Source organism: Eurosta solidaginis, chromosome 2 (assembly GCF_040869045.1).
Source record: "Eurosta solidaginis isolate ZX-2024a chromosome 2, ASM4086904v1, whole genome shotgun sequence".
Classification (NCBI taxonomy): Eukaryota; Metazoa; Arthropoda; class Insecta; order Diptera; family Tephritidae; genus Eurosta; species Eurosta solidaginis.
The window spans coordinates 190,353,000-190,380,531 of record NC_090320.1 but is presented as its reverse complement, the minus strand read 5'-3'; the positions used below and the strand labels follow the sequence as shown (position 1 = coordinate 190,380,531).

At 39.4% G+C, this 27,532-nt stretch overlaps 1 protein-coding gene across 6 annotated transcripts in view; it reads right to left on the bottom strand.

Annotated features, from left to right (window-relative positions):
• Mnn1 (menin 1) overlaps nucleotides 1-27,532 on the bottom strand; it is a 326,319-nt gene that overhangs the window by 273,701 nt on the left and 25,086 nt on the right. For all 6 annotated transcript variants that reach the window (XR_010949727.1, XR_010949726.1, XM_067766652.1 and 3 more), the window contains exon 3: nucleotides 11,181-11,311. Coding sequence is in view for 4 of the 6 variants with exons in the window: in XM_067766652.1 (XP_067622753.1) it covers nucleotides 11,181-11,311 (131 nt within the window). In the remaining 2 variants the exon portion in view is untranslated. The remainder of the gene's footprint in view (nucleotides 1-11,180; nucleotides 11,312-27,532) is intronic.

Sequence of the window (27,532 nt, the reverse complement as noted above, 5' to 3'; positions counted from 1 at the left end):
GTACATAATAATCAGAATTTCCCAAAATTCGTTACAATTGGTGTCAGAAGAGGAATTATTGAATAAATTCCACAGGACAACAAGGACATGACCAAGTTAAGTTATGAGTGCTTAACAGGCGTCCCGCAAGGCAGTGTAATGGGCCCAATACTTTATCTACTTTACACGTATGACCTCCCAATAGCAGAAGGAGTCACTATAGGCACGTTTGCCGATGATACTGCGGTGCTGGCCGTGGACCCTAACCCTAGCGTGGCTTCACCCAAGCTCGAAGGAAGTTTAAATAAAACTAAACATTGGCTGAAAGAATGGAGGTTTAAATCCAATGGATCAAAATCCGTTCAAGTGACGTTTACTACCAGACGTAGCACTTGCCCACACGTTAAACTCAACGATATTTATTATACCACTAAGCGACGAAACAAAGTACCTTGGTATGCACCTCGACAGAAAATTAAATTGGAGAACCCACATATTCAACAAAACAAAAGACCTTGGTATCAAACTATGAAATCTGTATTGGCTTATGAACCGAAGTTCACAACTATCAGTTGATAACAAAGTCCTGCTTTACTCAGCCATCATAAAACCCATTTGGACATATGGAACAACTGTGGGGAACTGCAGCAAACTCAAACATAGAAATTCTCCAAAAATTCCAATCGAAAACCCTTAGAATGATTGTAAACGCACCCTACTATGTGATAACAACCAGCTACACCGGGATCTAAAGGTTCCAACTATAGCTGAATAAATCAAAAAGGCTTCTAACTCACCCCAACCCATTCACTCTAGCCCTGTCAGCAAGACCAACTAATTTCACGCGCCTGAAAAGAAAATCAATCACAGATCTTCAGCACTGATGAATTCTTAACAAAATGGCTGCACTTCTGAGTGCAATACATCCATGCCCACCAAGTTTATTAAGTTGTATTGCGACGAATATTAACATCACTAAGTGATACTTACATCCTTAAGCCGATACTAAGCAGCCACTTGTATGTACGTAAACAAATCAATCATCATTTACACATGTACATGCAACGCAACATCAGACGCAAGTAGTACTCACATATACACACGCATATGGCTACAAACTACAAATATACATGTATATGGATGGTAACAAAGCATGAAGTTCACGAAATTACTAGACCTTAGGAGAAATGGGTGAACGAGGAAATCGAGAGTATAAAAGCGGTGCAAGCTGAGACATGATTAATCAGTTTGATTTAAACACGCTATTAGTTGCGAAGTGAAGTATAATTGTGAAGTATAATTGTAGTACCCCAAAATTAGCGGCGGCCACCGTGGTGTGATGGTAGCGTGCTCCGCCTACCATACCGCATGCCCTGGTTTCACACCCCGGGCAAAGCAACATCAAAATTTTAGAAATAAGGTTTTTCAATTAGAAGAAAATTTTTCTAAGCGGGGTCGCCCCTCGGCAGTGTTTGGCAAGCGCTCCGGGTGTATTTCTGCCATGAAAAGCTCTCAGTGAAAACTCATCTGCCTTGCAGATGCCGTTCGGAGTCGGCATAAAACAGGTAGGTCCCGTCCGGCCAATTTGTTGGGAAAAGCAAGAGGAGCACGACGCAAATTGGAAGAGAAGCTCGGCCTTAGATCTCTTCGGTGGTTATCGCGCTTTACATTTATTTTATTTTTTTTAAAGATCATTTTGCAATACAGAATATTGGAGTGATTTATTCAACAGTTTAGCGATTCAAACGTTCGCAGAAGGTGTATAATAACAAGGATTTCCCAAAATTCGTTACAGTATTAATGCATTCTTAAAAAATTGGATGCACTACTGCCAGCAATCCATCCATGCCCACCATGTTTATTAGGTAGGTTAGGTTGAACTGGCCGGTCCATGAGGACCTCACATAGACTGATTGAGCCCGTAGTGTTACCAGAAGTTTGTTTTAACGACCAAACTGAAAAACCCTATTAAAACCCAGGACCTGTGTTATAAAATAACTCCGTCCCCTTGGCAAATACTAGAAGCTTCCTAGGACTTAAGCCACTTGCTGCTTTTAGATCTGACAGCTGTATCACTCCTAATAGCTGGAGTCTTAGCCTGGCAAGTGCAGGGCACGAGCACCGAACGTGCTCGATCGTTTCCTCCTCCAACCCGCACTTCCTACATCTGCTATCTTGTGATTGATGACGCTATACTACTATGGCCATATGGTCGGCGCTCAAGCTGCCCCGAGGCACCGTGCCTGGTTGCAGTTGTTAATGCTATCTTCTTTGCTACCAGGTCTACAGGTGGAATGTGCAGAATGGTATACAGTGCAGCCGTCGGGGTTTTGTTTTCAGGGCTCCCGTAATGCTATGCATCCCCTAATTTTTTGAGGTATGTTGTTTTTTGTGTGGCTTTCCACCAAACAAGAACTCCATAGTATAGAATAGGGCTTACAATCGCTGTATAAACCTAATGAGAAAGAGAGGGCGACAAGCCCCACGTACACCCAGCAATCTTTACATGCATAGAGTGCCGTTGAGGCCTTCTTCACCCTCTCCTCCACGTTGAGCTTCCATGGCAGCTTACTGTCTAGGATGATTCCTAGATATTTTGTGCAAGGTTTCTCCTGTAAGGTCACCCCTCCTAACTTAGGCCTGGTCCAGTTTGTGACCTTGTACCTCTTTGTAAACAAGACCATATCCGTCTTCTACGCATTGGCTTTCAACCCGACATTAGATGCCCAGGGATGAATATCCCAGTTCTCCAAGAGTGCGGTACATGATTCAGCCTTATGCGCCCATCGAATATTGTTTTAAGCCATTCCACGACCGCCATACTTGAAACTTGTAGCATGGCCGGTAATATACCGTCTGGGCCCGGCGATTTAAACTTAGAAAACGTTTTCACTGCCCATTCGATCTTGGTATCGGTCACCAATCCCGGCACTACCCGCTGCGTGATCGAAGTGTGAGTGATGTCTGCTGGCTCTTCTAAACCGTCTCCCGATGGAAAATGTGTGTCGAGAAGCACCTCAAGGGATTCCTCACTATTACGTGACCATTCCCTGTTCTCTTTCTTTATTAGTCCCAGGGTTATGTTTCCCCTTGCTAGAACTTTTTTCAACCGTGCTGTTTCGCTGGAGCACTCTATGTCCGTACAGAAACTTTTCCATGAAAGTCTCTTCGCCCTTGTAGATCCTCAGTAGATCCCTGTACTCGTCCCGACACGCTTCGCTTTCCGCGGTCTTTGCGAGCTTAAACATTTCTTTTACTTGTCTTCTTAGAAGACTCAGCTCATTTCTCCACCATGCCGGCTTTGCTTTTCCTCTGAATCTTCTTAGACGGGAAAGCTTTGTTATACGCAGTCATAAGCGTCCTTGTTAGGAATTCATTCCACTCCTCCAGTTCCTCCACATTGGCAACCTCTTTGGGCTGTCCCAGTCTTGTTTCTACCTGTTTCTGGAATTTAGTCCAGTTCGTTGACCTGGGGTTTCTAAAGGTTCCTCCCTTCTCTACCCTCTTTAGGGGGATGCTGAAGCTGATATACGCATGGTCGGATAAGGATGATTTATCAAGAACCATCCAATCATACCTTGATATATCACGCTCGGAGCTCAATGTAATATCCAGAACATTGCTGGATTTTGGACCAATGTATGTAGGGACATTTCCCCTGTTGGCTATCTTCAGGATGTAACAAAATAGAGATTCGCCTCTCTCGTTCGTATCTGCTCCTCCCCACACATTGTGGTGCGCATTTACATCTGCGCCTATGACCAACCACCCTTTGCGCCCTTCCTCCTGTGCTAGCCTTTTGCACTCCATCGGTGAAACCTCCGCAGCATGGGCCATGTAGCAGGACGCCAGGATAAATGCCTCCTTATTCTTTTGCTCAACGGCCACCACTACGAGGTCCTCAGTAATGTAATTAGGTAGCATATATAATGCAGCTGTTTCCTTACCATTACTACAGCTCGCACCCGTCCTTCCGTTTGCGCGTAGTAAACGCCAAACCCACAAGCGCTAAGTCAACCCTCACCAGCGGAAAAGTGTTGCATCAAAATTTCAGTGAACTGGGAAGGCCCGTAGAAAGTTGTGAAGCGGATCAGTGATGTCGTCCACCGCACACAAACAATTGGGAAATCACGAAATAGAAGGATGATTCATTTGGAGAGGCTGGCAGCGGTTAGACCGAAAGATTTTAGTTGGAGGGCAGTGTGGCGAATATTAGCAGTTCTATACATCACTATGCTGCTAATAAATAAATGCAAAACAACAATAAAGCAAGCAACCACATTTATGTACATGTTTCACACTTATGTACATGAACACATCAAATCAAGCACCCACACATACACATAACCAGCAGCTTGAAGAAGCTGAGGAATACGAATCAGTTTGATTTTAACACGCTTTAGTGAAGTACGCGAGTATTGTAATTGTGAAGTAGAGTTGTAAATAAGGACCATTTTGCCATACTGAATATTGGAGTTATTTATTCGACAGTTCAGATATTCGAACATCAACAGAAGGTGCATAATAATCAGAATTTTCCAAAATTCGTTACAATATATATCATAGCAACTTATCTTAGTAATCACATAATTGTGAATTTATTTAAAATAAAATGTATGCATTAAAGCATTTTTATTTCGAATTATTTCACACCATATCTACAGAAAATCGTGCGGTACGCTAAATTTCATCCCTGAGAAACTCACCGCTGCTGACTTTCTCTCCAGAGTGAAAATACTATTTCACTATGGGGTCCTCTTATTTGCAATTTTCTGCCAACGTTCGTATCACTAAACTGTTGAATAAATAACTCCAATATTGAATAATGGAAAAATGGCCTTTGTTAAAGTACTTCACAATAACACTTATACTTTGCAACTAGCTGGCTTAATAACCAAACTGATATCTTAAATGAAACTGACTTTCAATTTAATACTGCTATGGCTCGCTAGGTAGCGTCTTAATCGAAACTGCTTGATAGCTCAAATCAAACTGAATTCCAGCGCCTCTACATTTGCTGCCTTTTATACTCTCTGATTTCAACGTTCGCATCTTCTAGGCGCTTCCAGAATCTACTAGTTGCCATCAGCTCTCAAACTTCTCAGCTGTAACTACAATTGCACGATTTTATAGCTTCTCTCATTGCATACTTTCAGGAGTATCTCAGATATATGCATGTGTTTGTGCATTGACTCTCCGCTGCTCGTATATGTACATGGTACATATGTGTAGACGCAATTATTGTTTCGTTTATGTAGATACATAATGATTGAATTATTGATGTGAATTCACATCACTGCTTATCATCGGCTTAGAGATAGCAGCACCCCTTAGTTTTGCTAATATTCGTAACACTGCCCTCCACGTAAGTCTGATCGTCCCGATCAGACAAATCTCTCAATCTAAACGCTGCTAGCATCGCCAAATGTACCAATATTCTATTTCGTGAAAATTCGTTCAGTCGTTTTAGTGCGTCCATTAGTGTTTGTCAATGCCGGTCTTTTTCTCGCAGGTACTTTTAATTTCGCTTTATTTGGCCCATTCGATCCATCAACCTTTTCTTTTGACTTTCGTGGCCTTTGTCGAGTCTTTTCCACCATTACTCGATTACTACTTAACATTTTCTCCAACTTGAAGTTAAGTGGTATATCCTGGTTCTTATACTGCATAATCCTTCTCTGCATATCGATCCTGATGTCATAGTCAATTAAGAAATCCACTCCCAATATGACTTCATCAACGATATCTGCCACAACGAATTTGTGTAGAACCATGACCTCCCCAATTAAGACTTCACATACCACTTCTCCCTGGACTTGGTTATACTCGCCAGTAATCGTACGCAATCTTGCTCCAGGTAATGGCTTTACTTTCCTGTTGACCAAATCAGATCGGATCAAGAAATGAGATGCGCCCGTATCTACAGTCAGTACACGCTCCTTGCCATCCACATTTCCTTTGACGGTAAGCTGCTCGATTTCCTTCCAGCTTGCGAGATAGGTATCACACGACATTCAATAGCTGGGGCAAGTTCTCGATCTTTACATTTGACTCGCTCTTGTTTATCTCCTCAAGCTTTGTGTTTACGACCAGCCAAGTTGGAACTACCAGTACCGGTGCTGCAATGACGTGCAATGTGACTTGGGTTACCGCACTTGAAACACTTCATAACTCCGGCATTCTTCTGTTGTGATCCCTTCAGTGCTTCCAAAATTGTGTCTACCCAATCTGGTCTTTCCACTTCCACCCGATGAGCTTTGTATGCTGGTTTACTCAATAGTGAGGCAGTTTCCTGAGTCAATGCATGTGATACCGTTTCTGCAAATGTTGGCTTTGGGTTTGCGTATGTGGCTCGCTTCGTTTCGACGTCCCGTATGCCATTTATAAAGCTCTGAATTTTTACCCTTTCGGTGTATTCCACGGGTGCGTCAGCATTCGCCAAATGTGCAAGCCTTTCCTGACGCAAAGTCCTTCAAAGTCTCATTAGCCTTTTGGTAGCGGTTTTGCAGCTCTATTTGGTGTATCTGCTTCCTGTGTTCGCTTCCGTATCGCCTCTCTAGAGGGCTCATCAATGTTTCGTAGTTGTTCCGCTCTCCCTCGGGAATAGTCTGTAGGATTTCAGCAGCATATCCTTTCAATGCCACGAATAGTGCAGCAACTTTATCTTCAGCACTCCAGTTGTTCACTGCTGCGGTCTTCTCAAACTGAATCTTAAACACCTGGAAAGGAAGAGAACCGTCAAAGGATGGTGTTTTTACCTTTGGATTGCTTGCTGAACCAGCTGGGCGATTTAGTTGTAACTGCTTCATACGACCTTTTAAATCATCTACTTCTGCCTGAAATTGAGCCATTTTTGCATCCAGCGCTTCCAGTTTTGATGATACCTGTTCCAAAATTTCTGCCGACATTTCAGATATACGTGCCTCTTGCGCTTCCAATTGAGATGCCATATATGTCTTTTGGTCTTCCAGTTGAGATGACACTTGCGACAACATTTCTGAAATACGTGCCTCCTGTGATTCCAGTTGGGATGCCATATATGTCTTCTGTTCTTCGAGCTGTGTTTCCATCTTGGATGTTATTCGTGTCTCTTGGGATTCCATCTGTGATGACATATACGTTTTCTGCTCTTCCAGTTGCGATGTTATACGGGTTTCCTGCGATTCTAGTTGTTTTTCCATCTTGGATGTTACTGTCGACGTTTGTGCAGATATTGCAGCTAATATTGTGTTCAAGTCTGTGTTCGCCATTGTCTGTGGTGTTTCGTTTTTCTCCTCAATTTTTGTTGTTGTCTCGTCGCCGTCAAGATGAAAGACATACTCGTCCACATTAATTCCTTCTGCTTCCATTGCCTCTCGTAGCCGTGCCTGAAGTTCAAGTTTAACGCCGCTTGTATTCAATCCACGGCTCTCCAACTCCTTCTTCAGTTGCTGGATCTTCAATTCACTGAACTTTGCCATGTCCTTGTTGTCCTCTGGAATTTATTCAACAATTCCTCTTCTGACACCAATTGACGTTCGTATCACTAAACTGTTGAATAAATAACTCCAATATTGAATAATGGAAAAATGGCCTTTATTAAAGTACTTCACAATAACACTTATATTTTGCAACTAGCTGGCTTAATAACCAAACTGATAGCTTAAATGAAACTGACATTCAATTTAATACTGCTATGGCTCGCTAGGTAGCTTGATAGCTCAAATCAAACTGAATTCCAGTGCCTCTACATTTGCTGCCTTTTATACTCTCTGATTTCAACGTTCGCATCTTCTAGGCGCTTCCAGAACCTACTAGTTGCCATCAGCTCTCAAACTTCTCAGCTGTAACTACAATTGCACGATTTTATAGCTTCTCTCATTGCATACTTTCAGGAGTCGCTCAGATATGTGCATGTGTTTGTGCATTGACTCTCCGCTGCTCGTATATGTACATGGTACATATGTGTAGACGCAATTATTGTTTCGTTTATGTAGATACATAATGATTGAATTATTGATGTGAATTCACGCCACTGCTTATCATCGGCTTAGATAGCAGCAACCCTTAGTTTTGTTAATATTCGTAACAATATGAACAAATACGTTTGGGTTCAAATAAAGTATAAATGATACTATTAAAATATAAAACGTTCTGATCAACGTTCGCATTATGTTGAGGCCAAGTTATTGAAGAAAGGTCTTTCTTTTATCATCTGTATTTAATTAGCGAGACATATTGCTTTATACAATTGTTTTGTTATTATCGATATAAGAGAAAAATTGCAAAGTTTACAAACGGTGATGGTTACTAGGACATGTTTCTGAAAATCACTTCTTCATCAGCTAGCTTCTCGGGAGCTGAGTATTGAACTCGAATCTCCAGCATTCATACTAGTGCAAATGCCTTTAACCACGCAGCCACTGCTCGCTTTCCGTAGTTGGTTAAGCTAACCTTAAACTAAGTTTGATTGACTGAGGTTACATTTAAACTCCAGTTAAACTACTGAGCAGTTTTCAGTCACAGTCTAAAGTCGCGTTTGGGGTAGGCCTTTTTGTACGGCAACATTGGTTTTTTCTATCTAGATAATTTGTAGAAACGACAACAGCTGGATTTTGCTTACTCAACAAACATTGAAAAGATATTTCTCCAGCGAAATATATATCTAGTTCCGGAGGTTATATTCAACATCATTAGCCGTGTTTTTTTTGTACACGTATATACGTCTACGTTTGCGCGTAAAAAACAACGCTTATCCTCACTTGGATAATGCTTAGGAGACCCATCTAGCGGCAACTAGCTACAGAACATGTTGTACAGAAAAGCAGAGACGCAAACCTCTGCTGTATGTCTGTGTATAACATATAGCTGAATCAGTTGCGGTGAATAGTGGACACACACTATTTGTAGAGGTAATACATAGATGTGAAGCATAGACACATATTTCAGTTGCATCTGAGTATAATGCGTATTGAAATTTAGGAGTACTAATTTTCTGCACAGCAATTTCAGAAGGGTAGATAAAGTTTAACGCTTAGCAGTCCATATAAAGTTTAAGCGTAAACGTATATAGATGTAAAAAAACACAGCTATTATCTAGTTATTCTTAAACCAGATAGTGCTCAAGTTGATATCCAACTTCATTCTCCAATCACTATCCAACCTTTGAGAAATTTTGTAAAATTTATAGTTCATCTCCAACGTCATTATCATTTTCCAGTTATTATCCAACCTTTGGGAGATTTAGCGAAATGTACAGTTCTCAAATGAATATTCAACACGTTTCTCCAGTTGATATCCTACATTGGATATCGAGTTGATTGAAGTTGAAAAAAAATCTCCAAGGTGGTACCACCAAAGCCAGCAGCTATTTATTGTGAAAAATAAAACACCTAATTGATAGCAGTAACGAAGCGTAATTTATCAAAAATAAATCATATATATTTTATTTTATTTTCGTGAAGATACTGTAGTATTGGAACCTTACACTTGTGAGTATTCAATTTTAGATCTAACCATATATTTATACAAATTAGGCGTTTAATATTTAAATATTTAAATAAATTTACATTTGCACTAGATTTTGTGAATATCATAATGACCATTTACAGAAAAAACTTATTTAAAATACGACGAAGAAATTTAATACAACTGACTTGATATAAAGACGTACCATTAACCACAATATTCGCATCCTTTTACAATCTTTACTACGGCCCAGTTTTTCAGTACAAGTGCAACTCAGTTTGTCAGTTAAACTACGCTTAAACTTATTCTGCAGTTTTTCGGTGTACTTTAGCTGAAGCAAAGAGGATAAATTAAATAAGAGACGTCAGGCTGCTACTCGTAGCCAATTGCTCGATGTTTTCTATGAGGTAATCACTGGTTTTCTTTGGGCGAGATGTGCATAAAATACATTTATACATTTTCGTGGCGTATTTGCGTTTGTTTTAACGGTTGTATTTAGTTCATTTATTCTCTTTCAAAAAATTAAAATTACCCAACGTGACTAAATCATGATTAAATGGGAGGCAATTCAAAAAACTCCCTCATAGAAACCATCTGGCAGGGTAAAACTCTAGTTAACCTATCAGTTATTCGCGCTCGTTCGCAATGGCGTCTATAATACCCAACAAGCATTTGGGTTTGAGTAGCATACTTCTAAAATCACAAGCGCTGTTTCGAACAGTGCCTCAACTTGAGAATCTTAGCATTTTCAGCAAAAAACGGATTTTTTTAAAGCAAAAAATTCTGTTAATTAAGTTTAAAAAAAAAAGATAGTTGTTCCCAAGCGTGGTTCTCCAATTGGAATCAAATGAAAGACTCCAATACTACAGTTTTTTCACGAAAATAAAATAAACATGTATAATTTATTTTCAATTTGTAACTCTTCATTACTCCTACCAATTAGGTGTTTATTTCTCACAATAAACAGCTGTTGGCTGTGGTGGTACCACCTTGGAGAAGATTTTTTTCAACTCCACATCAACTTGATATCCAATATAGGCTATCAACTGAATAATTGTGCTGGATATTCATTTGAGAACTACACATTTCTCAAAATCTCTCAAAGGTTCGAAAATAATTTGAGAATGACGTTGGAGATCAACTTAGGAATTGTAATTTTTACAAAATTTCTTCAAGGTTGGATAGTGATTGGAGAAAGATGTTGGATACCAACTTCAGAACTAGATATAAATTTCTCGAAGGTTGGAGATATATTTGTCGGTGTTTGTTGGGTAAACCAAATACTGCTGCTGCCGTATCTAAAAATTATCTAAATAATTAAAAACCAATGTTGCCGTACAAACAGACAACCCCAAAGGCGGCCTAAAACTATGACTGGAAAATTTGACTAGAGTTAAAGCAAACTTAGTATAAGTTTAGCTTAACAAACTGCTGAAAAACCCGGGACTAATACGCATAACTTCAGTTTTAGAAGAATTAAAAAATAAATTCAAAGAACACAAATTCATTTAATTTATCTTGAAGATTTAAATTAGCCTTTTCAGCGTATTGACGTTATTGGTTTTATGTATTTTTTTTGTGGAAACCTTTTAATGGTTACCCAAGTATTGTTTCTACTCATCCCAGCACGACTAGCTTTTCGCAACATTCGCCAGCTTCAAAATCTATTTTACCTGCCTTCTATTTCCCAATGTTTTTTGTATATATAATTCGTCCATCTCTTATAAATAAGTGTGTTCTTTATATTTGCAAACCTGATAGGTATAAGGATAGACATGATGGTTGGCATAAAATTTGCGTGCAGATTGTACAGCTTCCTTATAAAGTTGTTCACAGGATATGCGCTTAGGTGTTTGACATATTTCTTCCAATTCGCCAAGCGTGCCTATTTACGTACATAAAATATTTGAAATTAGTTACTTAACGAGCGATAAATCTCGCTCAGCAAATAACTGTTAACCTTTTAAAAAAAAGGCTAAGAGTACTTGCTGGCCGAAATATTTAGAACGTGAAGGTTTCTCACTGAAAAATTTATAAATTGTGAAAAGGTAAGCAAAGTAAGATATCGTCGGCTTACATATGTTTAACATCCTCTATCAGCAGGAGAGCAAAAACCCGTTTTGGCAGCTATATTGTAAATTCCTTATAATATGAAGTAACCAAATGGATGATAAAATACCCCCTTGTATATTTTATGTCGAACAATGGTTTGAGAATGTGTAATAATGAGTAATGTGCTAGAGTTCCATATCGAATGACATGATGTTGGTTCTAAAGGAAGGCAAAAATTTAAGCCCCGTGCGGACGGACAGATGGACCTGACTCAATCAAAATATTTTTCGGTACTGATAATATTAATATACGGAAATTTATGTCTATCTCGACCTTGTTATACCATTGCACCCAAGGTTCTGTGATTAAAGCTATATTTTTTTATGCTTAAGTATAACTGGGTAAAAAAATCATGCTGATGGAGGGTTTTGCTTTTGAAAAAAAATTTTTTTGCTGATAGACGAATATTAAAACTGATAACACTGGATCACAATTTCCAACTTTTTTCTGCACCAGAGACGCCATCATGAAATTCCTATGTAAAATCACCCCCTGATTCCGAAAAATCAAGGTTATTTTTAATTCTATGGTATCGATTTTGAGATATTTACGAATAACCGTTTTTTCAAAAAAAAAAAAAAGCAATTGGGTCCACTTAATCATATATATCTCAAGAACGAATTGAGCAATTCCAAAACGGTTTGAAGCTTTTAAAATGTCATATTTGCTAAATTTGCTATACACTGTGCATACAACACTTTTTGCTAAGCCCTGCTGACTTAAAGATAACGAACAATCATTACGGATTTTTCAATTTTTTTTGTAAAAATATAAAAAAATTTGTACTTTGCGACGAAGGATCTCGAAAACTTTTTATTTTTTTACAGATTTTTTTTTCTCACTTATTACAAAAAAAATAAGCTTTCATTCAAAAAGTAATATATGTAATACTCCTATATTGCTACTAATGGCTAGGTACATTCCCAAACATCAGAGTGCCGATATATTGCTGTTTAAACGTTTTTATACTCAGTTGAGCGGAGCTCACAGAGTATAATAACTTTGATTGGATAGTGGTTGGTTGAACAGGTATAAAGGAATCGAGATAGATATAGACTTCCATATATCAAAACCATCAGTATCGAAAAAAAATTTGATTGAGCCATGTCCACCCGTCCGTCCATCCGTCCGTCCATTAACACGATAACCTGAGTAAATTTTGAGGTATCTTGATGAGATTTGGTACGTAGGTTTCTGGGCACTCATCTCAGATCGCTTTTTAAAATGAACGAAATCGGACTATAACCACGCCCACTTTTTCGATATCGAAAATTTCGAAAAACACACAAAGTTCGATAATTCATTACCAAAGACGGACAAAGCTATGAAACTTGGTAGGTAAGTTGAATAGAAAATTAGTAAAATTTTGAAAAATGGGCGTGGCACCGCCCACTTTTAAAAGAAGGTAATTTAAAAGTTTTGCAAGCTGTAATTTGGCAGTCGTTGAAGATATCATGATGAAATTTGGCAGGAACGTTACTCCTATTACTATATGTATGCTTAATAAAAATTTGCAAAATCGGCACGCCCACTTTAAAAACAATTTTTTTTTAAGTCAAATTTTAACAAAAAATTTAATATCTTTACAGTATATAAGTAAATTATGTCAACATTCAACTTCAGTAAAATACAAAAATAAAAGAAAATTTCAAATTGGGCGTGGCTCCGCCCTTTTTCATTTAATTTGTCTAGGATACTTTTAATACCATAAGTCGAACAAAAATTTACCAATCCATGTGAAATTTGGTAGGGGCTTAGATTCTAGGGCGACAATTTTTTTCTGTGAAAAAGGGCGGAATCGGCTGAAGCCACACCCAGTTTTAATACACAGTCGACCGTCTGTCCTTCCGCTCGGCCGTTAACACGATAACTTGAGCAAAAATCGATATATCTTTCCTAAACTCACGTACTTATCTGAGCTCACTTTGTATTGGTATAAAAAATGGCCGAAATCCGACTATGACCACGCCCACTTTTTCGATTTCGAAAACTACGAAAAATGCCATAATTCTATACCAAATACGAAAAAAGGGATGAAACATGGTAATTGGATTGGTTTATTGACGCAAAATATAACTTTAGAAAATGGGTGTGACACCTACCATATTAAGTAGAAGAATGCAAAAGTCTGCACGGCGAAATAAAAAGCATTTGGAAACATGGCAGGCATACTGTCCGTGGTATTAAATATATAAATAAATTAGCGGTACCCGACAGATGATGTTCTGGGTCACCCTGGTCCACATTTTGGTCGATATCTGGAAAACGCCTTCACATATACAACTACCACCACTCCCTTTTAAAACCCTCATTAATACCTTTAATTTGATACCCATATCGTACAAACACATTATAGAATCACCCCTAGTCAACCTTTATGGCGATATCTGGAAAAGGCGTCCACCTATAGAACTAAGGCCCACTCCCTTTTAAAATACTCATTATCACCTTTCGTTGGATACCCATATTGTACAAACGCATTCTAGAGTCAACCCTGGTCCACCTTTATAACGATATCTCGAAAAGGCGTCCACCTATGGAACTAAGGTCCACTCCCTTTTAAAATAGTCATTAACACCTTTCATTTGATACCCACATCGTACAAACAACTTCTAGAGTCACCCCTGGTCCACCGTTATGGCGATATCTCGAAAAAGCGTCCACCCATAGAACTAAGGCCCAGTCCCTTTTAAAATAGTCATTAACGCCTTTCGGTTGATACCCATATTGTACAAACGCTCTCTAGAGTCACCCCTGGACCACCTTTATGGCGATATCTCGAAAAGGCGTCCACCTAGAGAACTAAGGCCCGCTCCCTTTTAAAATACTCATTAACACTTTTCATTTGATACCCATATCGTACAAACAAATTCTAGAGTCACCCCTAGTCCACCTTTATGGCGATATCGCGAAAAGGCGTCCACCTATAGAACTAAGGCCCAATCCCTTTTAAAATACGCATTATCACCTTTCGTTTGATACCCATATTGTACAAACGCATTCTAGAGTCACCCCTGGTCCACCTTTATGGCGATATCTCGAAAAGGCGTCCACTATAGAACTAAGGCCCACGCGCTTTTAAAACACGCATTATCACCTTTCGTTTGATACCCATATTGTACAAACGCATTCTAGAGTCAACCCTGATCCACCTTTATAACGATATCTCGAAAAGGCGTCCACCCATAGAACTAAGGCCCACTCCCTTTTAAAACCATCATTAATACCTTTAATTTGATACCCATATCGTACAAACACATTATAGAGTCACCCCTGGTCAACCTTTATGGCGATATCTGGAAAAGGCGTCCAGCTATAGAACTAAGCCCCACTCCCTTTTAAAATACTCATTATCACCTTTCGTTTGATACCCATATTGTACAAACGCATTCTAGAGTCAACCCTGATCCACCTTTATAACGATATCTCGAAAAGGCGTCCACCCATAGAACTAAAGCCGACTCCCTTTTAAAACCCTTATTAATACCTTTAATTTGATACCCATATCGTACAAACACATTATAGAGTCACCCCTGGTCCACCTTTATGGCGATATCTCGAAAAGGCGTCCACCTATAGAACTAAGGCCCACTCCCTTTTAAAATACGCATTATCACCTTTCGTTTGATACCCATATTGTACAAACGCATTCTAGAGTCAACCCTGATCCACCATTATAACGATATCTCGAAAAGGCGTCCACCTATAGAACTAAGGCCCACGCCCTTTTAAAATACTCATTAGTACCTTTATTTGATACCCATATCGTACAAATTCCTGAGTCAGCCCTGGTCCACCTTTATGGCGATATCTCTAAATGGCGTCCACCTATAGAACTATGGCCCACTCCCTCTTAAAATACTCTTTTATACCTTCCATTTGATACACATGTCATACAAACACATTCCAGGGTTACGCTAGGTTCATTTTCCTACATGGTGATTTTCCCTTATTTTGTCTCCATAGCTCTCAGCTGAGTATGTAATGTTCGGTTACACCCGAACTTAGCCTTCCTTACTTGTTGTTTTTGTATTCAATAACCGAATGTACCTAAATTTAAATATTTTCTTGTCAAACTTATGCTGCTACAATCACTAAAATTGTGTAGGCTGTATGTATGTATGTATGTATGTATTTATTTGAAAATTTGTTCCTAGCACAACAATTTTGACAAATTATTTAACAGTGCTAGTCATGAATAGCATGAGCTATAAAAATTGAACATTTATAATAATAAATTAGATTAATCAAATTAAATTAAATATAACGGACAATAGTGATAAATTTATGTATGTAAATGTAAATCTTAAAACTAAAGAAAAGTAGTTAATAAATATTAAAAGACAGCAGTAGTGATGACAACCTTTGGCTGGTTATAGATTGAATAGTATTTAACAAATAAAGAAAGAAGACACAGAGAAAGGAAAAGGACTTAGAAATGAAAATTTTAACAACAACAATTTGAGATCCAGTTTAAGAGTCGTTAAAAAATGATGTTAGCTCTTTTCTGAAGTGCAGAGCACTACTTAAGAGTCGAAGACTAGTAGGTAGCGAGTTCCAAAGACGTATTGCAGTAACAAAGAATTGGCGCTCAGAGGTTAGCGAGCGGTATCTGATGTGCTTAAGAAGAAGCACCGATCTTGATGATTGCAGAAAAATAAGCTTACGATATAGATAGTCAGGTTCCTTCGTGTGTATCAATTTATGGAGGAAGGACAGTGTTTTGACTTTTAAAAGATTTTCGAAAGTAATATTTAGCAACCTTTCAGCATGTTGAGATACGTGGTCAAATCTTTTCAACCCATAATCATATCTAGCAATGTTGTTGTAAACAACATTTAGTTTGTTCTTGCACAGATAGTCACAGTTTGAGTAAATCACACAACCATGGAGTAGCGTAGGTATTAAGTACGCTTTAGCCAGAAGTAGTCTTATGTGCAAAGGCGTGAAATACTGTGTTAACCATAGTGTACGAAGCATTCCATACACTTTCCCAACCGTTCTAAAAATATGGTCTTTCCATGTCAATGTTTTGTTAAAAATTACACCTAAGTTTTTCGCCGTATCTACGTATTCTATAACGGAATTGTCGAACACTATATTCTCTAAATCATTAGTGGGAAAAGACCTTCTATAAATAACAATACATTTTGACTTATTCGGGTTTATACATAAGCCATTCATAGCAGCCCATGAAAATATTTGATTCAAATCGTGGTTTAAGTAAGCTAGTTTGATCACGAGGACAACACGTAAATAACTGCACATCATCAGCGTAGATATGAACATTACAATACTTAAGGACATCGGGTAAGTCATTGATGTACAGAACAAATAACAGAGGACCCAGGATAGAGCCTTGAGGGACGCCTCTTAAGACATGAAGGAAGTCAGACTTTTCACCATCTATACATACTGCTTGAGTCCTATCGCCAAGATATGATCTTATAAGGGCAACTGCATGACCAGAGAAGTTAAATAGGTTTTCCAGCTTCCTACAGAGCAGAGTGTGGTCTACAGAATCGAAAGCTTTGGAGTGGTCAAGAAGTGTTAAGAAGGCAATGTAACTTTCATCCACTCGAGTTGACCAAGTAAGTAATGTGGGGAAGGATTTTGGGAAGAATGACTTTTAAAAACTTTGAACATATACCATCAAGCCCCATTGCGTTAGACTTCACAGAAAGTATGGCTTGGACAACATCACAATTATCGACACAAACAAACTCGAAAGGGCTAGTGTCAACATTAACACGCACGGAGTAGTTATCAATACACACATTGTCGGCTGAGTTTGGTAGTCTTACAAAAGTATTATTTATTTCGTTGATGTCGACATCAGGGGGATGAGACAGGTCACTTTTGGGCTTACCAATTCCTATTTGTTTGATTTTGTTCCACTTTTCTTTTGTATTCAAAGCAGAACTAAACTTATACTTAAAATAATTTGCCTTGGCCAGCCTTATGGCTTTGTTTGCAATAAGCGGAGCTGTTTTAAAGCAGCTATGCGCTTCGACTGTTTTGTACCTTTTCCACCGTGAGTAGGCTTGGTTACGAAGGTGGAGAAGGTGTTTTAATGTAGCATTGAACCAAGGGCTATTCTTGTATTTAGGTGTTTTTATTTTTAGTGGAACGTGATCATCGAATAACTTATTTATATTATCCTGCAGAAACTTTGTCTGGTCATCAACCGATGTTAACGTACGAATCAAGCTCCATTCAACCGACTCAACGGACACAGCAAGGGAATAATAATCTATACTTCTGTAATCGCGATACCCGAACGAACTTGGCCTACATGATGTTTGGAAGTTGTAGTTTAGGAATATCAGGTCGTGTTTTGAGAAGCAGGAGGCGGATAGTTGCGTGTAGTGAATCATTTTATGAAGATCATTGACAAAAAATAAATCTAATAGAGAAGAGTTAGTATTTGTGAAATGCGTTGGTATAGCACAGTTTGTGGGAAAAAGTCCCAGAGATTCCATGCTTTGTTTTAAAGTGGCATCCACCAGTAGGTTACTATTAAAATCTCCAGCGATGATAATATTGTCATAGTCTAATAGTAACGATTGAAGAAATTCAATAAACGCGGAAAAATCTACTAGTCGATTCGGTCTATATGCACAGCCGATAAGAAGCCTACTATTATTATCAGAAAACATATGAACAAACACATATTCCACAGGATCACCTGGACTAGAACAACAACACAATTGACAGGACATACTACTTTTTACATATATCGCAACACCACCACCATGACCACTTCTATCAACTGTGAAAAGTTGGTAGCCATTTATCTTCACCATATCATTTCTATGAAACGAAGAAAACCATGTTTCTGAAACACATATGACATCAATATCGGAGCCTTCTGACAGAAACCTCAACTCGTCAAGCTTTTTATAAAGGCTTTGCGCATTGATATGAATAACTTTCAGCCCATTGGCTTTTTTGCTGACTATGCGCAACAAAGTAGATAGACAGTCTTTGGAACTCGGGGACTCATTATCGGAGACCAACATTATAAAAATAATTAAGTGAATGATTTACACTGAATTTGGCTAACAACATAATTAATGATTTTGTGATGTTGTAGGTGGAGAAAAAGACAGAGAAGGAATAGATTAGAAGAGAGCAAAGAGAAATATTTATTAGCAGGGGGCTGTTAGTTAAGCCTTTGGTGGCCCTCCAGGGCGTTGTTCGCAACCGGCGTGACGTCTTCACGAAAGGAAGTATTGTTTTCCGGGTCGAGACTCTCGAGAAAACTCAGGCTGGGGACTGCTTCGGGTCGGTCGCCGAATTTTCGCTTTATATGCACCACACCCCGCATTGTGAACACCGATGAAACCTTTTTCCTCTTCTTTAGATGGATCGCAGCCTTGAAGATCTCATAGTTGTTTTTGGTCAGCGATGCATTAACAAAGATAGGCTCATTGGAATTTATTCCCACATGCACGAGTCGCAGCCCTTTGGTGTTGTTGTGGCGCCTGAAACTCGCAATCGTTTTCAACAGCGTATTTCGGTCCGCGAGTGTGTAAAATTTAATGATAACGGCGGGATCAACCGTACCGTGGGGTAGTTTGCGTTTCGGCCGAAAAACACTTTTTAGGGGGGGTGGCTGTAAGTTTAGCGTGAAGCAGAGGTGGTGGAAAATCTTTTGTAAGTTTTCCCCTTCCTCGAAGGGAATCCCATGAACTCGGACGTCGCGTGCAGCAATTTGGAGTTCTTGCTTAGATATAAAGTTTTCCTGTCTTGTTTTGATTTCGAATTCAAAACACATTGCGAGCATTTTCTATTAGCAATATAGGAGTATTACATATATGAACAAAGTCGATGAACTAATACAAAAGTTATAAGCATTCAAGTAAATATATCCATTTAATACTTAAGTACCCTACTGGTACATATGTGTTAGTATTCGTATATCAGTTAGTTAGCAGGTAGATTTTCGAAGGGTTATTAGATACAAAAAACTGTTAGTGTCGTTTTCTCAAACCCAGGTACATTTCAAGCAAGAGCATATTTTTAAGGCAGGTAGTGTTTTCTTTGTAGAACTAGGGAACCTTTTTGTCTAGGTAGGCACCGAATACTGTGTGCACCACATGTCGAGACGAATTGATTTTATCGGAAACCGGAACATAAAGGTGCGTTGTAAAAATTAGGAATTTGCTCCCTTTTAATGCTTGGCTGACAAATTTCTGAAACTATCTATATAGGCGACATATGAAATTTATTACACCAATGAAGTGGAGGGAACCAACTTGCCATTCAACGGACTGCTATATTTGTACTACAAAAGTACTTGGGGTTGGAAAGTCAAGAAAAGTAACCTATGCGAGCGTATCTACAGTGTCTTTACCAGAACTAAATTCAACGGAAGCTACATTGCCAGAATCAAATCTAACTTTAGTTCCGGCTCCAGTTTCATTGTCAACAGCAGTAACTGATTACGCGGCATCATGTTGTACTGGATTTCAAACGGAAAACGAAAGAAACTCTTTGTCACAAGCACAACTCAATGATTGGATAAGGGATTTGGAATTGTCAAAGGAAAAGGCCGAACTACACGCCTCTCGTATGCAACAATTTAAATTTGTTTCATCCGATGTTAAGGTAACATATTATAGAACTCGTCACGAACAATTTTCCAAGTACTAAACGAAGGAGGACAGTGTTTGTTACTGCAAAGACATTGCTGGTCTATTCAAACAGTTTGGTGAACCATATGATTCAAAAGAGTGGCGATTGTTCATAGACGGCCATAAATTAAGTTTAAAGGCCGTATTATTGCATATTGGCAACCAAAAGCCATATATCCCGATCGCGCATGCAGTAAATACGAAAGAAACGCATGAGATAATGCAAAAATTACTCAAATTAATCAAATACGAAGGACATGATTGGAAAATATGTGCCGATCTTAAAGTCGTTGGAATGCTATGTGGTCTACAAAGTGGATACACAAAATACTGTTGCTTTCTATGCAAATGGGATAGCCGAGCTCGTCAAGACCACTACATCATAAAGGATTGGCCAGAACGAATCGAGTTTCAAGTTGGGGATGGATAACATAAAACACTGCCCACTTAGGTTAGGTTAGGTTAGGTTAGGTGATAGCTGCCCTGATAAGGACAGCTCACTTGGACAACACGAAGGTCCGTTGTGATACCACATACATCAAAAATAACGGTGACTTAGATCTAGCTACTTAGAGAATCGTTGAGTAGCAACGATAAAGCTCCGAATGATACCGATCTCAACTTTTGATAAATCCTCGGGAGATCCAAGTGACTCGCGACCGAAGTACTTTCGCCTAGTTCTGGCAAAAGCTGGGCAATCAAGCATAAAGTGATTTGGTGATTCGGCACTTCGGCCAGAAAGATCTTGCTACCCTACAAGACGTGGTGTCCGCCCAACGTTTGCTGAGATGACTCGAGGCCCAGCTAAGGAGAAGCAATCCACATGTGGCCAGCGGAATCCCGAAATCCCTACAGCCATCTTGTTGTTGTTGTTGTTGTTGTTGTTGTAGCGATAAGGTTGCTCCCCGAAGGCTTTGGGGAGTGTTATCGATGTGATGGTCCTTTGCCGGATACAAATCCGGTACGCTCCGGTACCATAGCACCATTAAGGTGCTAGCCCGACCACCTCGGGAACGATTTATGTGGCCACATTAAACCTTCAAGCCATCTTCATCCGGTTCTGTTGTACCGATGCGGGCTAAGAGATCCGCTTGACAGTTACCCCGGATATCACTATGGCCCGGGACCCAGATAATCTTAATTGTAAAATAATTCGATGCAATCGCAAGCGAGATCAGGCACTCCCAGACCACCCTCGATCGCACTGTAGTTGAGCTCAAGGCCTCGATAGCCGCTTGGGTATCAGAGTAGATGTTAAATTCCCTAACCGTAGTAGCACTGGATAGCATTCCATTCACCGCATCCTTAATCGCAGCAACTTCCGCTTGCAATACACTGCAGTGATAAGCCAACTTAAACTTGCGGCATATATTTAGCTCTTGACAAGACACCCCACCAACCTTTCCGTCCAGCTTCGACCCATCCGTGAACAAGTTAACCTGTCCCATGCCCCAGATAATTCCTCCCCCCACTCCTCTCTCGCTGGAATGACTGGGTGAAGGTTGTATAGGGAGCAGTTATCGGCATACAATAGTCCTGTCCGGGATAAAGTCGAAACTGGTAAGAAGGCTAGAATGTCCGCTGTCAGAAAGCCCATAACCCATATCACGAAGCCTGACCAACGACCTGGCCGAGGCCGCTTTTCCCGCAATATCTACTGGATATATGTTCAGCATGACGTTCAGTGCCAAGGTAGGTGTTGTTCTGAGAGCGCCACTGATACCGATCAGCGCCGTCCTTTGCACGGACATTAACATTTTGAAGGTGCTCGCCGTGTCCAGTGCTTTCCACCAGACCAGCACCCCATATAGTAGAATCGGTTTGACCACCATCTCATAAAGCCAGTGTACTACTCCTGGCGAGAGTCCCCATCTCTTTCCGATAGCCCCTCTGCAGCAGTACAAGGCAACGGCGGCCTTCCTGGCCCGATCTTCCACATTGGGTCTCCAGGACAGTTTCTTGTCCAAAACAATCCCCAAATATTTAACCCTAACAGAAAGTACCAACGGTATCCCTCCAATCGAGGGAGTTCTGAAATCGGGCATATTATATCTCCTTGTAAAAAGATCCAATTCCGTTTTCCCAGGTTGACCGCCAATCCACATGATTCAGCCCACCTAGCCACAGTATCCAGGTAGCCCTGCAGAACATCGCGCAGGGTGCCCAGAAATTTGCCTCTGACTAGGATAGCAAGGTCAGCTGCATAGGCAACAACCCGACAACCATTGGCTTCCAGCTCCACAAGAAGCTCGTTGACTACCACAACCCAGAGCAGAGGAGATAGGAGTGTGGCGTTCCCGTGCACACCATTTCTTAATTATGGCCCCTCCCCACTATGCTACGACAATTCTGCCGCATAGAAGTTTGCTAATAAATTCAACCAGAGCCGCCTCGACTCCTAAACCTACCAGAGCTCTTTCGATTGCCCCCGGCAAGACATTGATAAAAGCCCCCTCGATGATTAGAAAGGCACCCAGAGCATGCTCTTTGTGTTCTAGGGACCCCTATATTTGCTTTGCAGCCGTTTCCGTCGATCTGCCCTTGCAGTACGCATGCTGTGAAGCCGACAATAACCCCCGAGGTATCCTTTCCCGTAGGTACAGGTCAATCAACCGCTCAAGCGTCTTAAGAAGAAACGACGAGAGACTGATTGGCCTGAAATCCTTAGGTGAAACATGAGAGCTTCTGCCGGCCTTCGGAATGAAAATAACCCTAGCCGTGTGCCAAGACTTCGGGATATAGTTAAGCCTGAGGCAGTTAGTGTAGATGATGGTCAACCAGCGGCAGGAAATCCCCAAAGACTTTTGAAGTTGCGCAGGAATTATTCCATCCGGACCCGGAGACCTATAGGGCTTGAACGACCCTATAGCCCAGGTTATTTGACTATCCCGTATTGGAACGACCGCCGACCATGCAAGCGAAGATCCCTGCGCAATTGACACATCGGGAAAATGATTGTCCAGTAAAAGCTGTAGGGACTCCTCGCTACTCATCGACCAGTCCCCACAATCATCTCTCAGATACCCCAGAGGAGCGGGATTCCTAGAGAGTATTTTTTTCTAAGCCTCGCGGATTCATTGCAGCCTTCTACGTTTTCGCAGAAGCTTCTCCATGAATCTCGCTTGGCTATCCTTATTTCATATTTATACGTCCCCAGACTCACCTTATAGAGCTCCCAGTCCGAGGGTAATTTACTCCTCCTGGCTCTGTTGAAGAGCCACCGACTGGACGCTCTTAGGACGTCAAGAGAATCCGACCACTAGGGCGGCTGTAAGTTTTCAATGGAGAGGACAGTTGAAAGGCGCTATTGCTTGCCGAGGTGAAGTTTTCCACCAGAACGTCTATCTCAGATTCGAACTAACGGTAGGCGCCGCAGGCAACGGCTCTCCCAGTTTCCTACAATACAAGTCCCAGTTAGTAATTTTAGGGTTCGTAAAAGATATTTAACAGGGACGTTCTTTGCCATTAAGAACAAATTTTTTGTATACTTTAATAATATTAACTAAATAAATAAGTAAAATGGAATGCATAATATAAAGAATAAAATCAAAAATTTTATTAAAAATTAAATTTAGCCCCCTTCTCACAAAATCAGAAAAATAATATTAGAGAATTTCAACATGGCTTACAAAGATAGCAGACGGCATAATGATAGCATTAGCCGGATATGAATTAGGAAAGGGAAATTCAGGAAATTCAGAAACAGAATAACTAAATACGAACCACCAGCCGAGGTAGATACGAAAAATTTGCCAAACATTCCAGATTTTTGGTTAGCAGTTGCAATTTGCGCATTCATGCTATTGATCATCACAACAGCTATGATGCTCAAAAATTATATGAAGCACAAATATAGACAGTTGAAACCCGTACAAGACCGTATCTAAACTCTTTTATCCAATTTGAGGAAGAGCAGTAGACAATTAAAAATAAACCTTCATCACACAGTAAACCCCAAAAGTAATCTTCAAAATGTCTCAATTGACAGTAAAGTCAGCTTCATTAGCCCCGCCAAAATTTAATAGCAAATCAAAATTTGCATAAATATAGGAAATTCTAGGATAGTGGAAATAGGCAAAAATTAAGCAAAAAAAAAACACTAAAATACTAAAAAACCAGGCAATAAGAACAACAAGAAATGAAGAAAAAGTCACAAAGAGAACATATAAAAATATACAAAGCGCTATATAAATATTTGCAACCATGAGACTTTTCATAGAAAAATGGTAGCGTAAGAAAAACAAGCAACCTGATTGTTAATGATAAATTTGACTTAGGACAATTACTTATCAGGCAGTGCCTGCAATCTAGGACTTGTAAAGAATAAAAACACAGTTGTCCTGAGGGACAAATTGGTGATTAAGAATTGAATATTTACTGCAGTAGGCAAATTTCAAATAATAATAGTAGGTACCCAAGTTCTCAAAGATCAAATAATTGCACCAACCCAAGAGATTGTCCATGTGACAATCCCCGTAAAAAAAAAATAAAAATAATTCTTCATAAAAATCACATAAGATCAAAAAAAAAAATGCTGGAAAATGTCGAAAATATAAAAAGAACATTTAAAGATACGAAAAATTTTTGCATCTACTGTACCTTCCACTTACCCATTAATAGAACTACTACCAAAGCATAGCTACCCCGCTCTACCGTCAGCAACCCCTCTATTGTCTATGCAATTAAATTATAAATTTCACACCTCGTATGAAAAAAAATCAAGAAAACAACAGAAAAAATAAATCATTCCATATTACATGAATAACTCATTTATCACTATTAGTTATTAGAAACAAGACCCAGGCGCCGTCTCATTTAAGAAAACCTAACAATTAACGAGGTCATAATTTTACATAATAAGAAAATTATTTTTACTTTAGCCACCGGTAGAATAGGAAATACTAATAGGGAAATATCTTTTATTCTAAATAGAATAGAAAATAGTAATAGGAAATATTTTTACTTTAACCTACCTACAAAATAAGGAAACAATAGAAAGGCTTACTCAATATAAAAAAACTGCTATTAACTCACATAATTTAACAAAAAAAGTTTCAACAAAAGCATTCCACTTTACTCATCAAACAAAAATCAGCACCATAGATACATAAGTAAAGAAAGTGTAAACAAACAAAAACAAAAAAAAAATTTTAAAATTCATATTGGTATCCAGTTACCATTAATTCACAAACGTTAATTTGTAAATACAAGCCGATTTTTAGGTGAGTCGACGCTCTTAAAGGTCGGCTGTGCAAAACATGTAACATTACTCATCACAATAAATATACAAAAAAAAATAGCAAAAGTCAACATGTTATGAAAAAAAGCGAGAGTAAGCATAACGGGCACTGTATGTAAAGCAAATGAAACGAATAACAGCAAAAGGAAAACACATAAACTTATAAGATCAAGTTAACACTATGACATAAATTACAACTGAACTAAAAAAAAAATTATTTGGTAACACCAAGCAAGTTGACTGGGTCATTTAACGTAAGATGAAACAACACGGCACACTTATAACATTAACATTAGAGTGACCGTCTATAATTAAGCATACAATTATATACGCTCACTTAAAAGGCCGATGGTGTAGTATTGCGTGGAATTCACCTCACTTCGAACACGCTTAACGAAACAAACGTTCATATCTAATTGACCCAGATAGCCACCATGAGTTCATTCGCATTTGCCAAATCGCCTAATATATTGATGCGTCATACCAACCAGCTTACGCTCGGATCATATTGACAATATGTAGGTCAATATAATAATTTGCTGACAAACCATTTTTCATTATTAAGTCATGCACTTCTAGTATGTAAACATTAATGTAAATATGTATGTGTAGACTAGATAATTTTGTATAAAACGAAAGACAATTCTCAAGTAAAGACAATCGCTTTCCAACGCTACTCATCAGTGTTTTTATTCAATTAACATATCACATATTACACACATCGTAAAAGGACACGTTGCTTCCGCACAGACAACCACTTCATCGACACATTCAGCTATGGAACAGAAAACTAACGAACTCAGCCAGCAAATTGAAGCACTCACAAAGCAATAAAACCACAGTCGACGAAGGTCCACTTCTCGCAACCGTCACAGTTCTAAAAATCGCAGTTAAATCTACGGTACCATACTAAATTCGGTAGCCAAACACGTAAATGTCCCCCATGGTGCACATTTAAGGGAAACGCCAACCAGAATCCCTAGAGGCGGATAGTGATTCTGCAACTTCACGCCGTCTGTTCGTTGAAGACCGAGCCACTGGCACACAATATCCCATGAACACTGGATCGGATCTCTCCGTTTATCCATTTGGCATGTTAAAGAAAGCCTCTCGTAGCCCCAATTGGTTACTAACTCTACGCAGCTAATGGAACACTAATCCAGACGTAAGGCCTTATAACTATGGCACCGACCTCGGACTTAGGCGAGACTTTACTTTGACGTCACGAAGCCAATAATCGGCGCCGACCTTTTTAGTCATTTTTACTTATTCGTTGATTTAAAGCGTAAATGCCTGCGTAATGGAATTACCAATTTGAACAGCAAAGTAATGCTGCTGGACACAAAATCAGCTGATTCCATCAAAGCTATTGGCGGTGATTCCATCTACATAAGACTATTACGCGAGTACGAAGACATTTCTCGACCTGATACCACCTATTCTAGGACCAAGAAACACGCGACGATGCATCACATCAAGACGACCGACGGTCCACCCATCAACAGTGTGGCCAGAAAAAAATTTCTTTGGGGCTAGAATCTAGAAAAAAAAGGGCTAGATAGAGCTAAATTTCTTTAAGAAAATCCAAACCCAGTTGCGTAAAGAGCTAAACGTATATCGCTAGCTTAATGTGAAAATGTGCTAAGTCACTTTTTTTGAAAAATTTTATTTTAAGGCAGTTTTAAAACTGAATTCTAAATAAAAAAAAAAAAATTAAAAAAATTTAAGGCCGAGCTTCTCTTCCAATTTGCGTCGTGCTCCTCTTGATTTTCCCTACAAATTGGCCGGACGGGACCTACATGTTTTATGCCGACTCCGAACGGCATCTGCAAGGCAGATGTGTTTTCACTGAGAGCTTTTCATGGCAGAAATACACCCGGAGCGCTTGCCAAACACTGCCGAGGGGCGACCCCGCTTAGAAAAATTTTCTTCTGATTGAAAAACCTTATTTCTAAAATTTTAGATGTTGCTTTGCCCGGGGTGTGAACCCAGGGCATACGGTGTTCGTAGGCGGAGAACGCTACCATCACACCACGGTGGCCAAAATACATCCATCACAAAAAAAAAATATTTTAATTTTTAATTTTTACGTGCTGTGGGCAATACCGTGTAAATG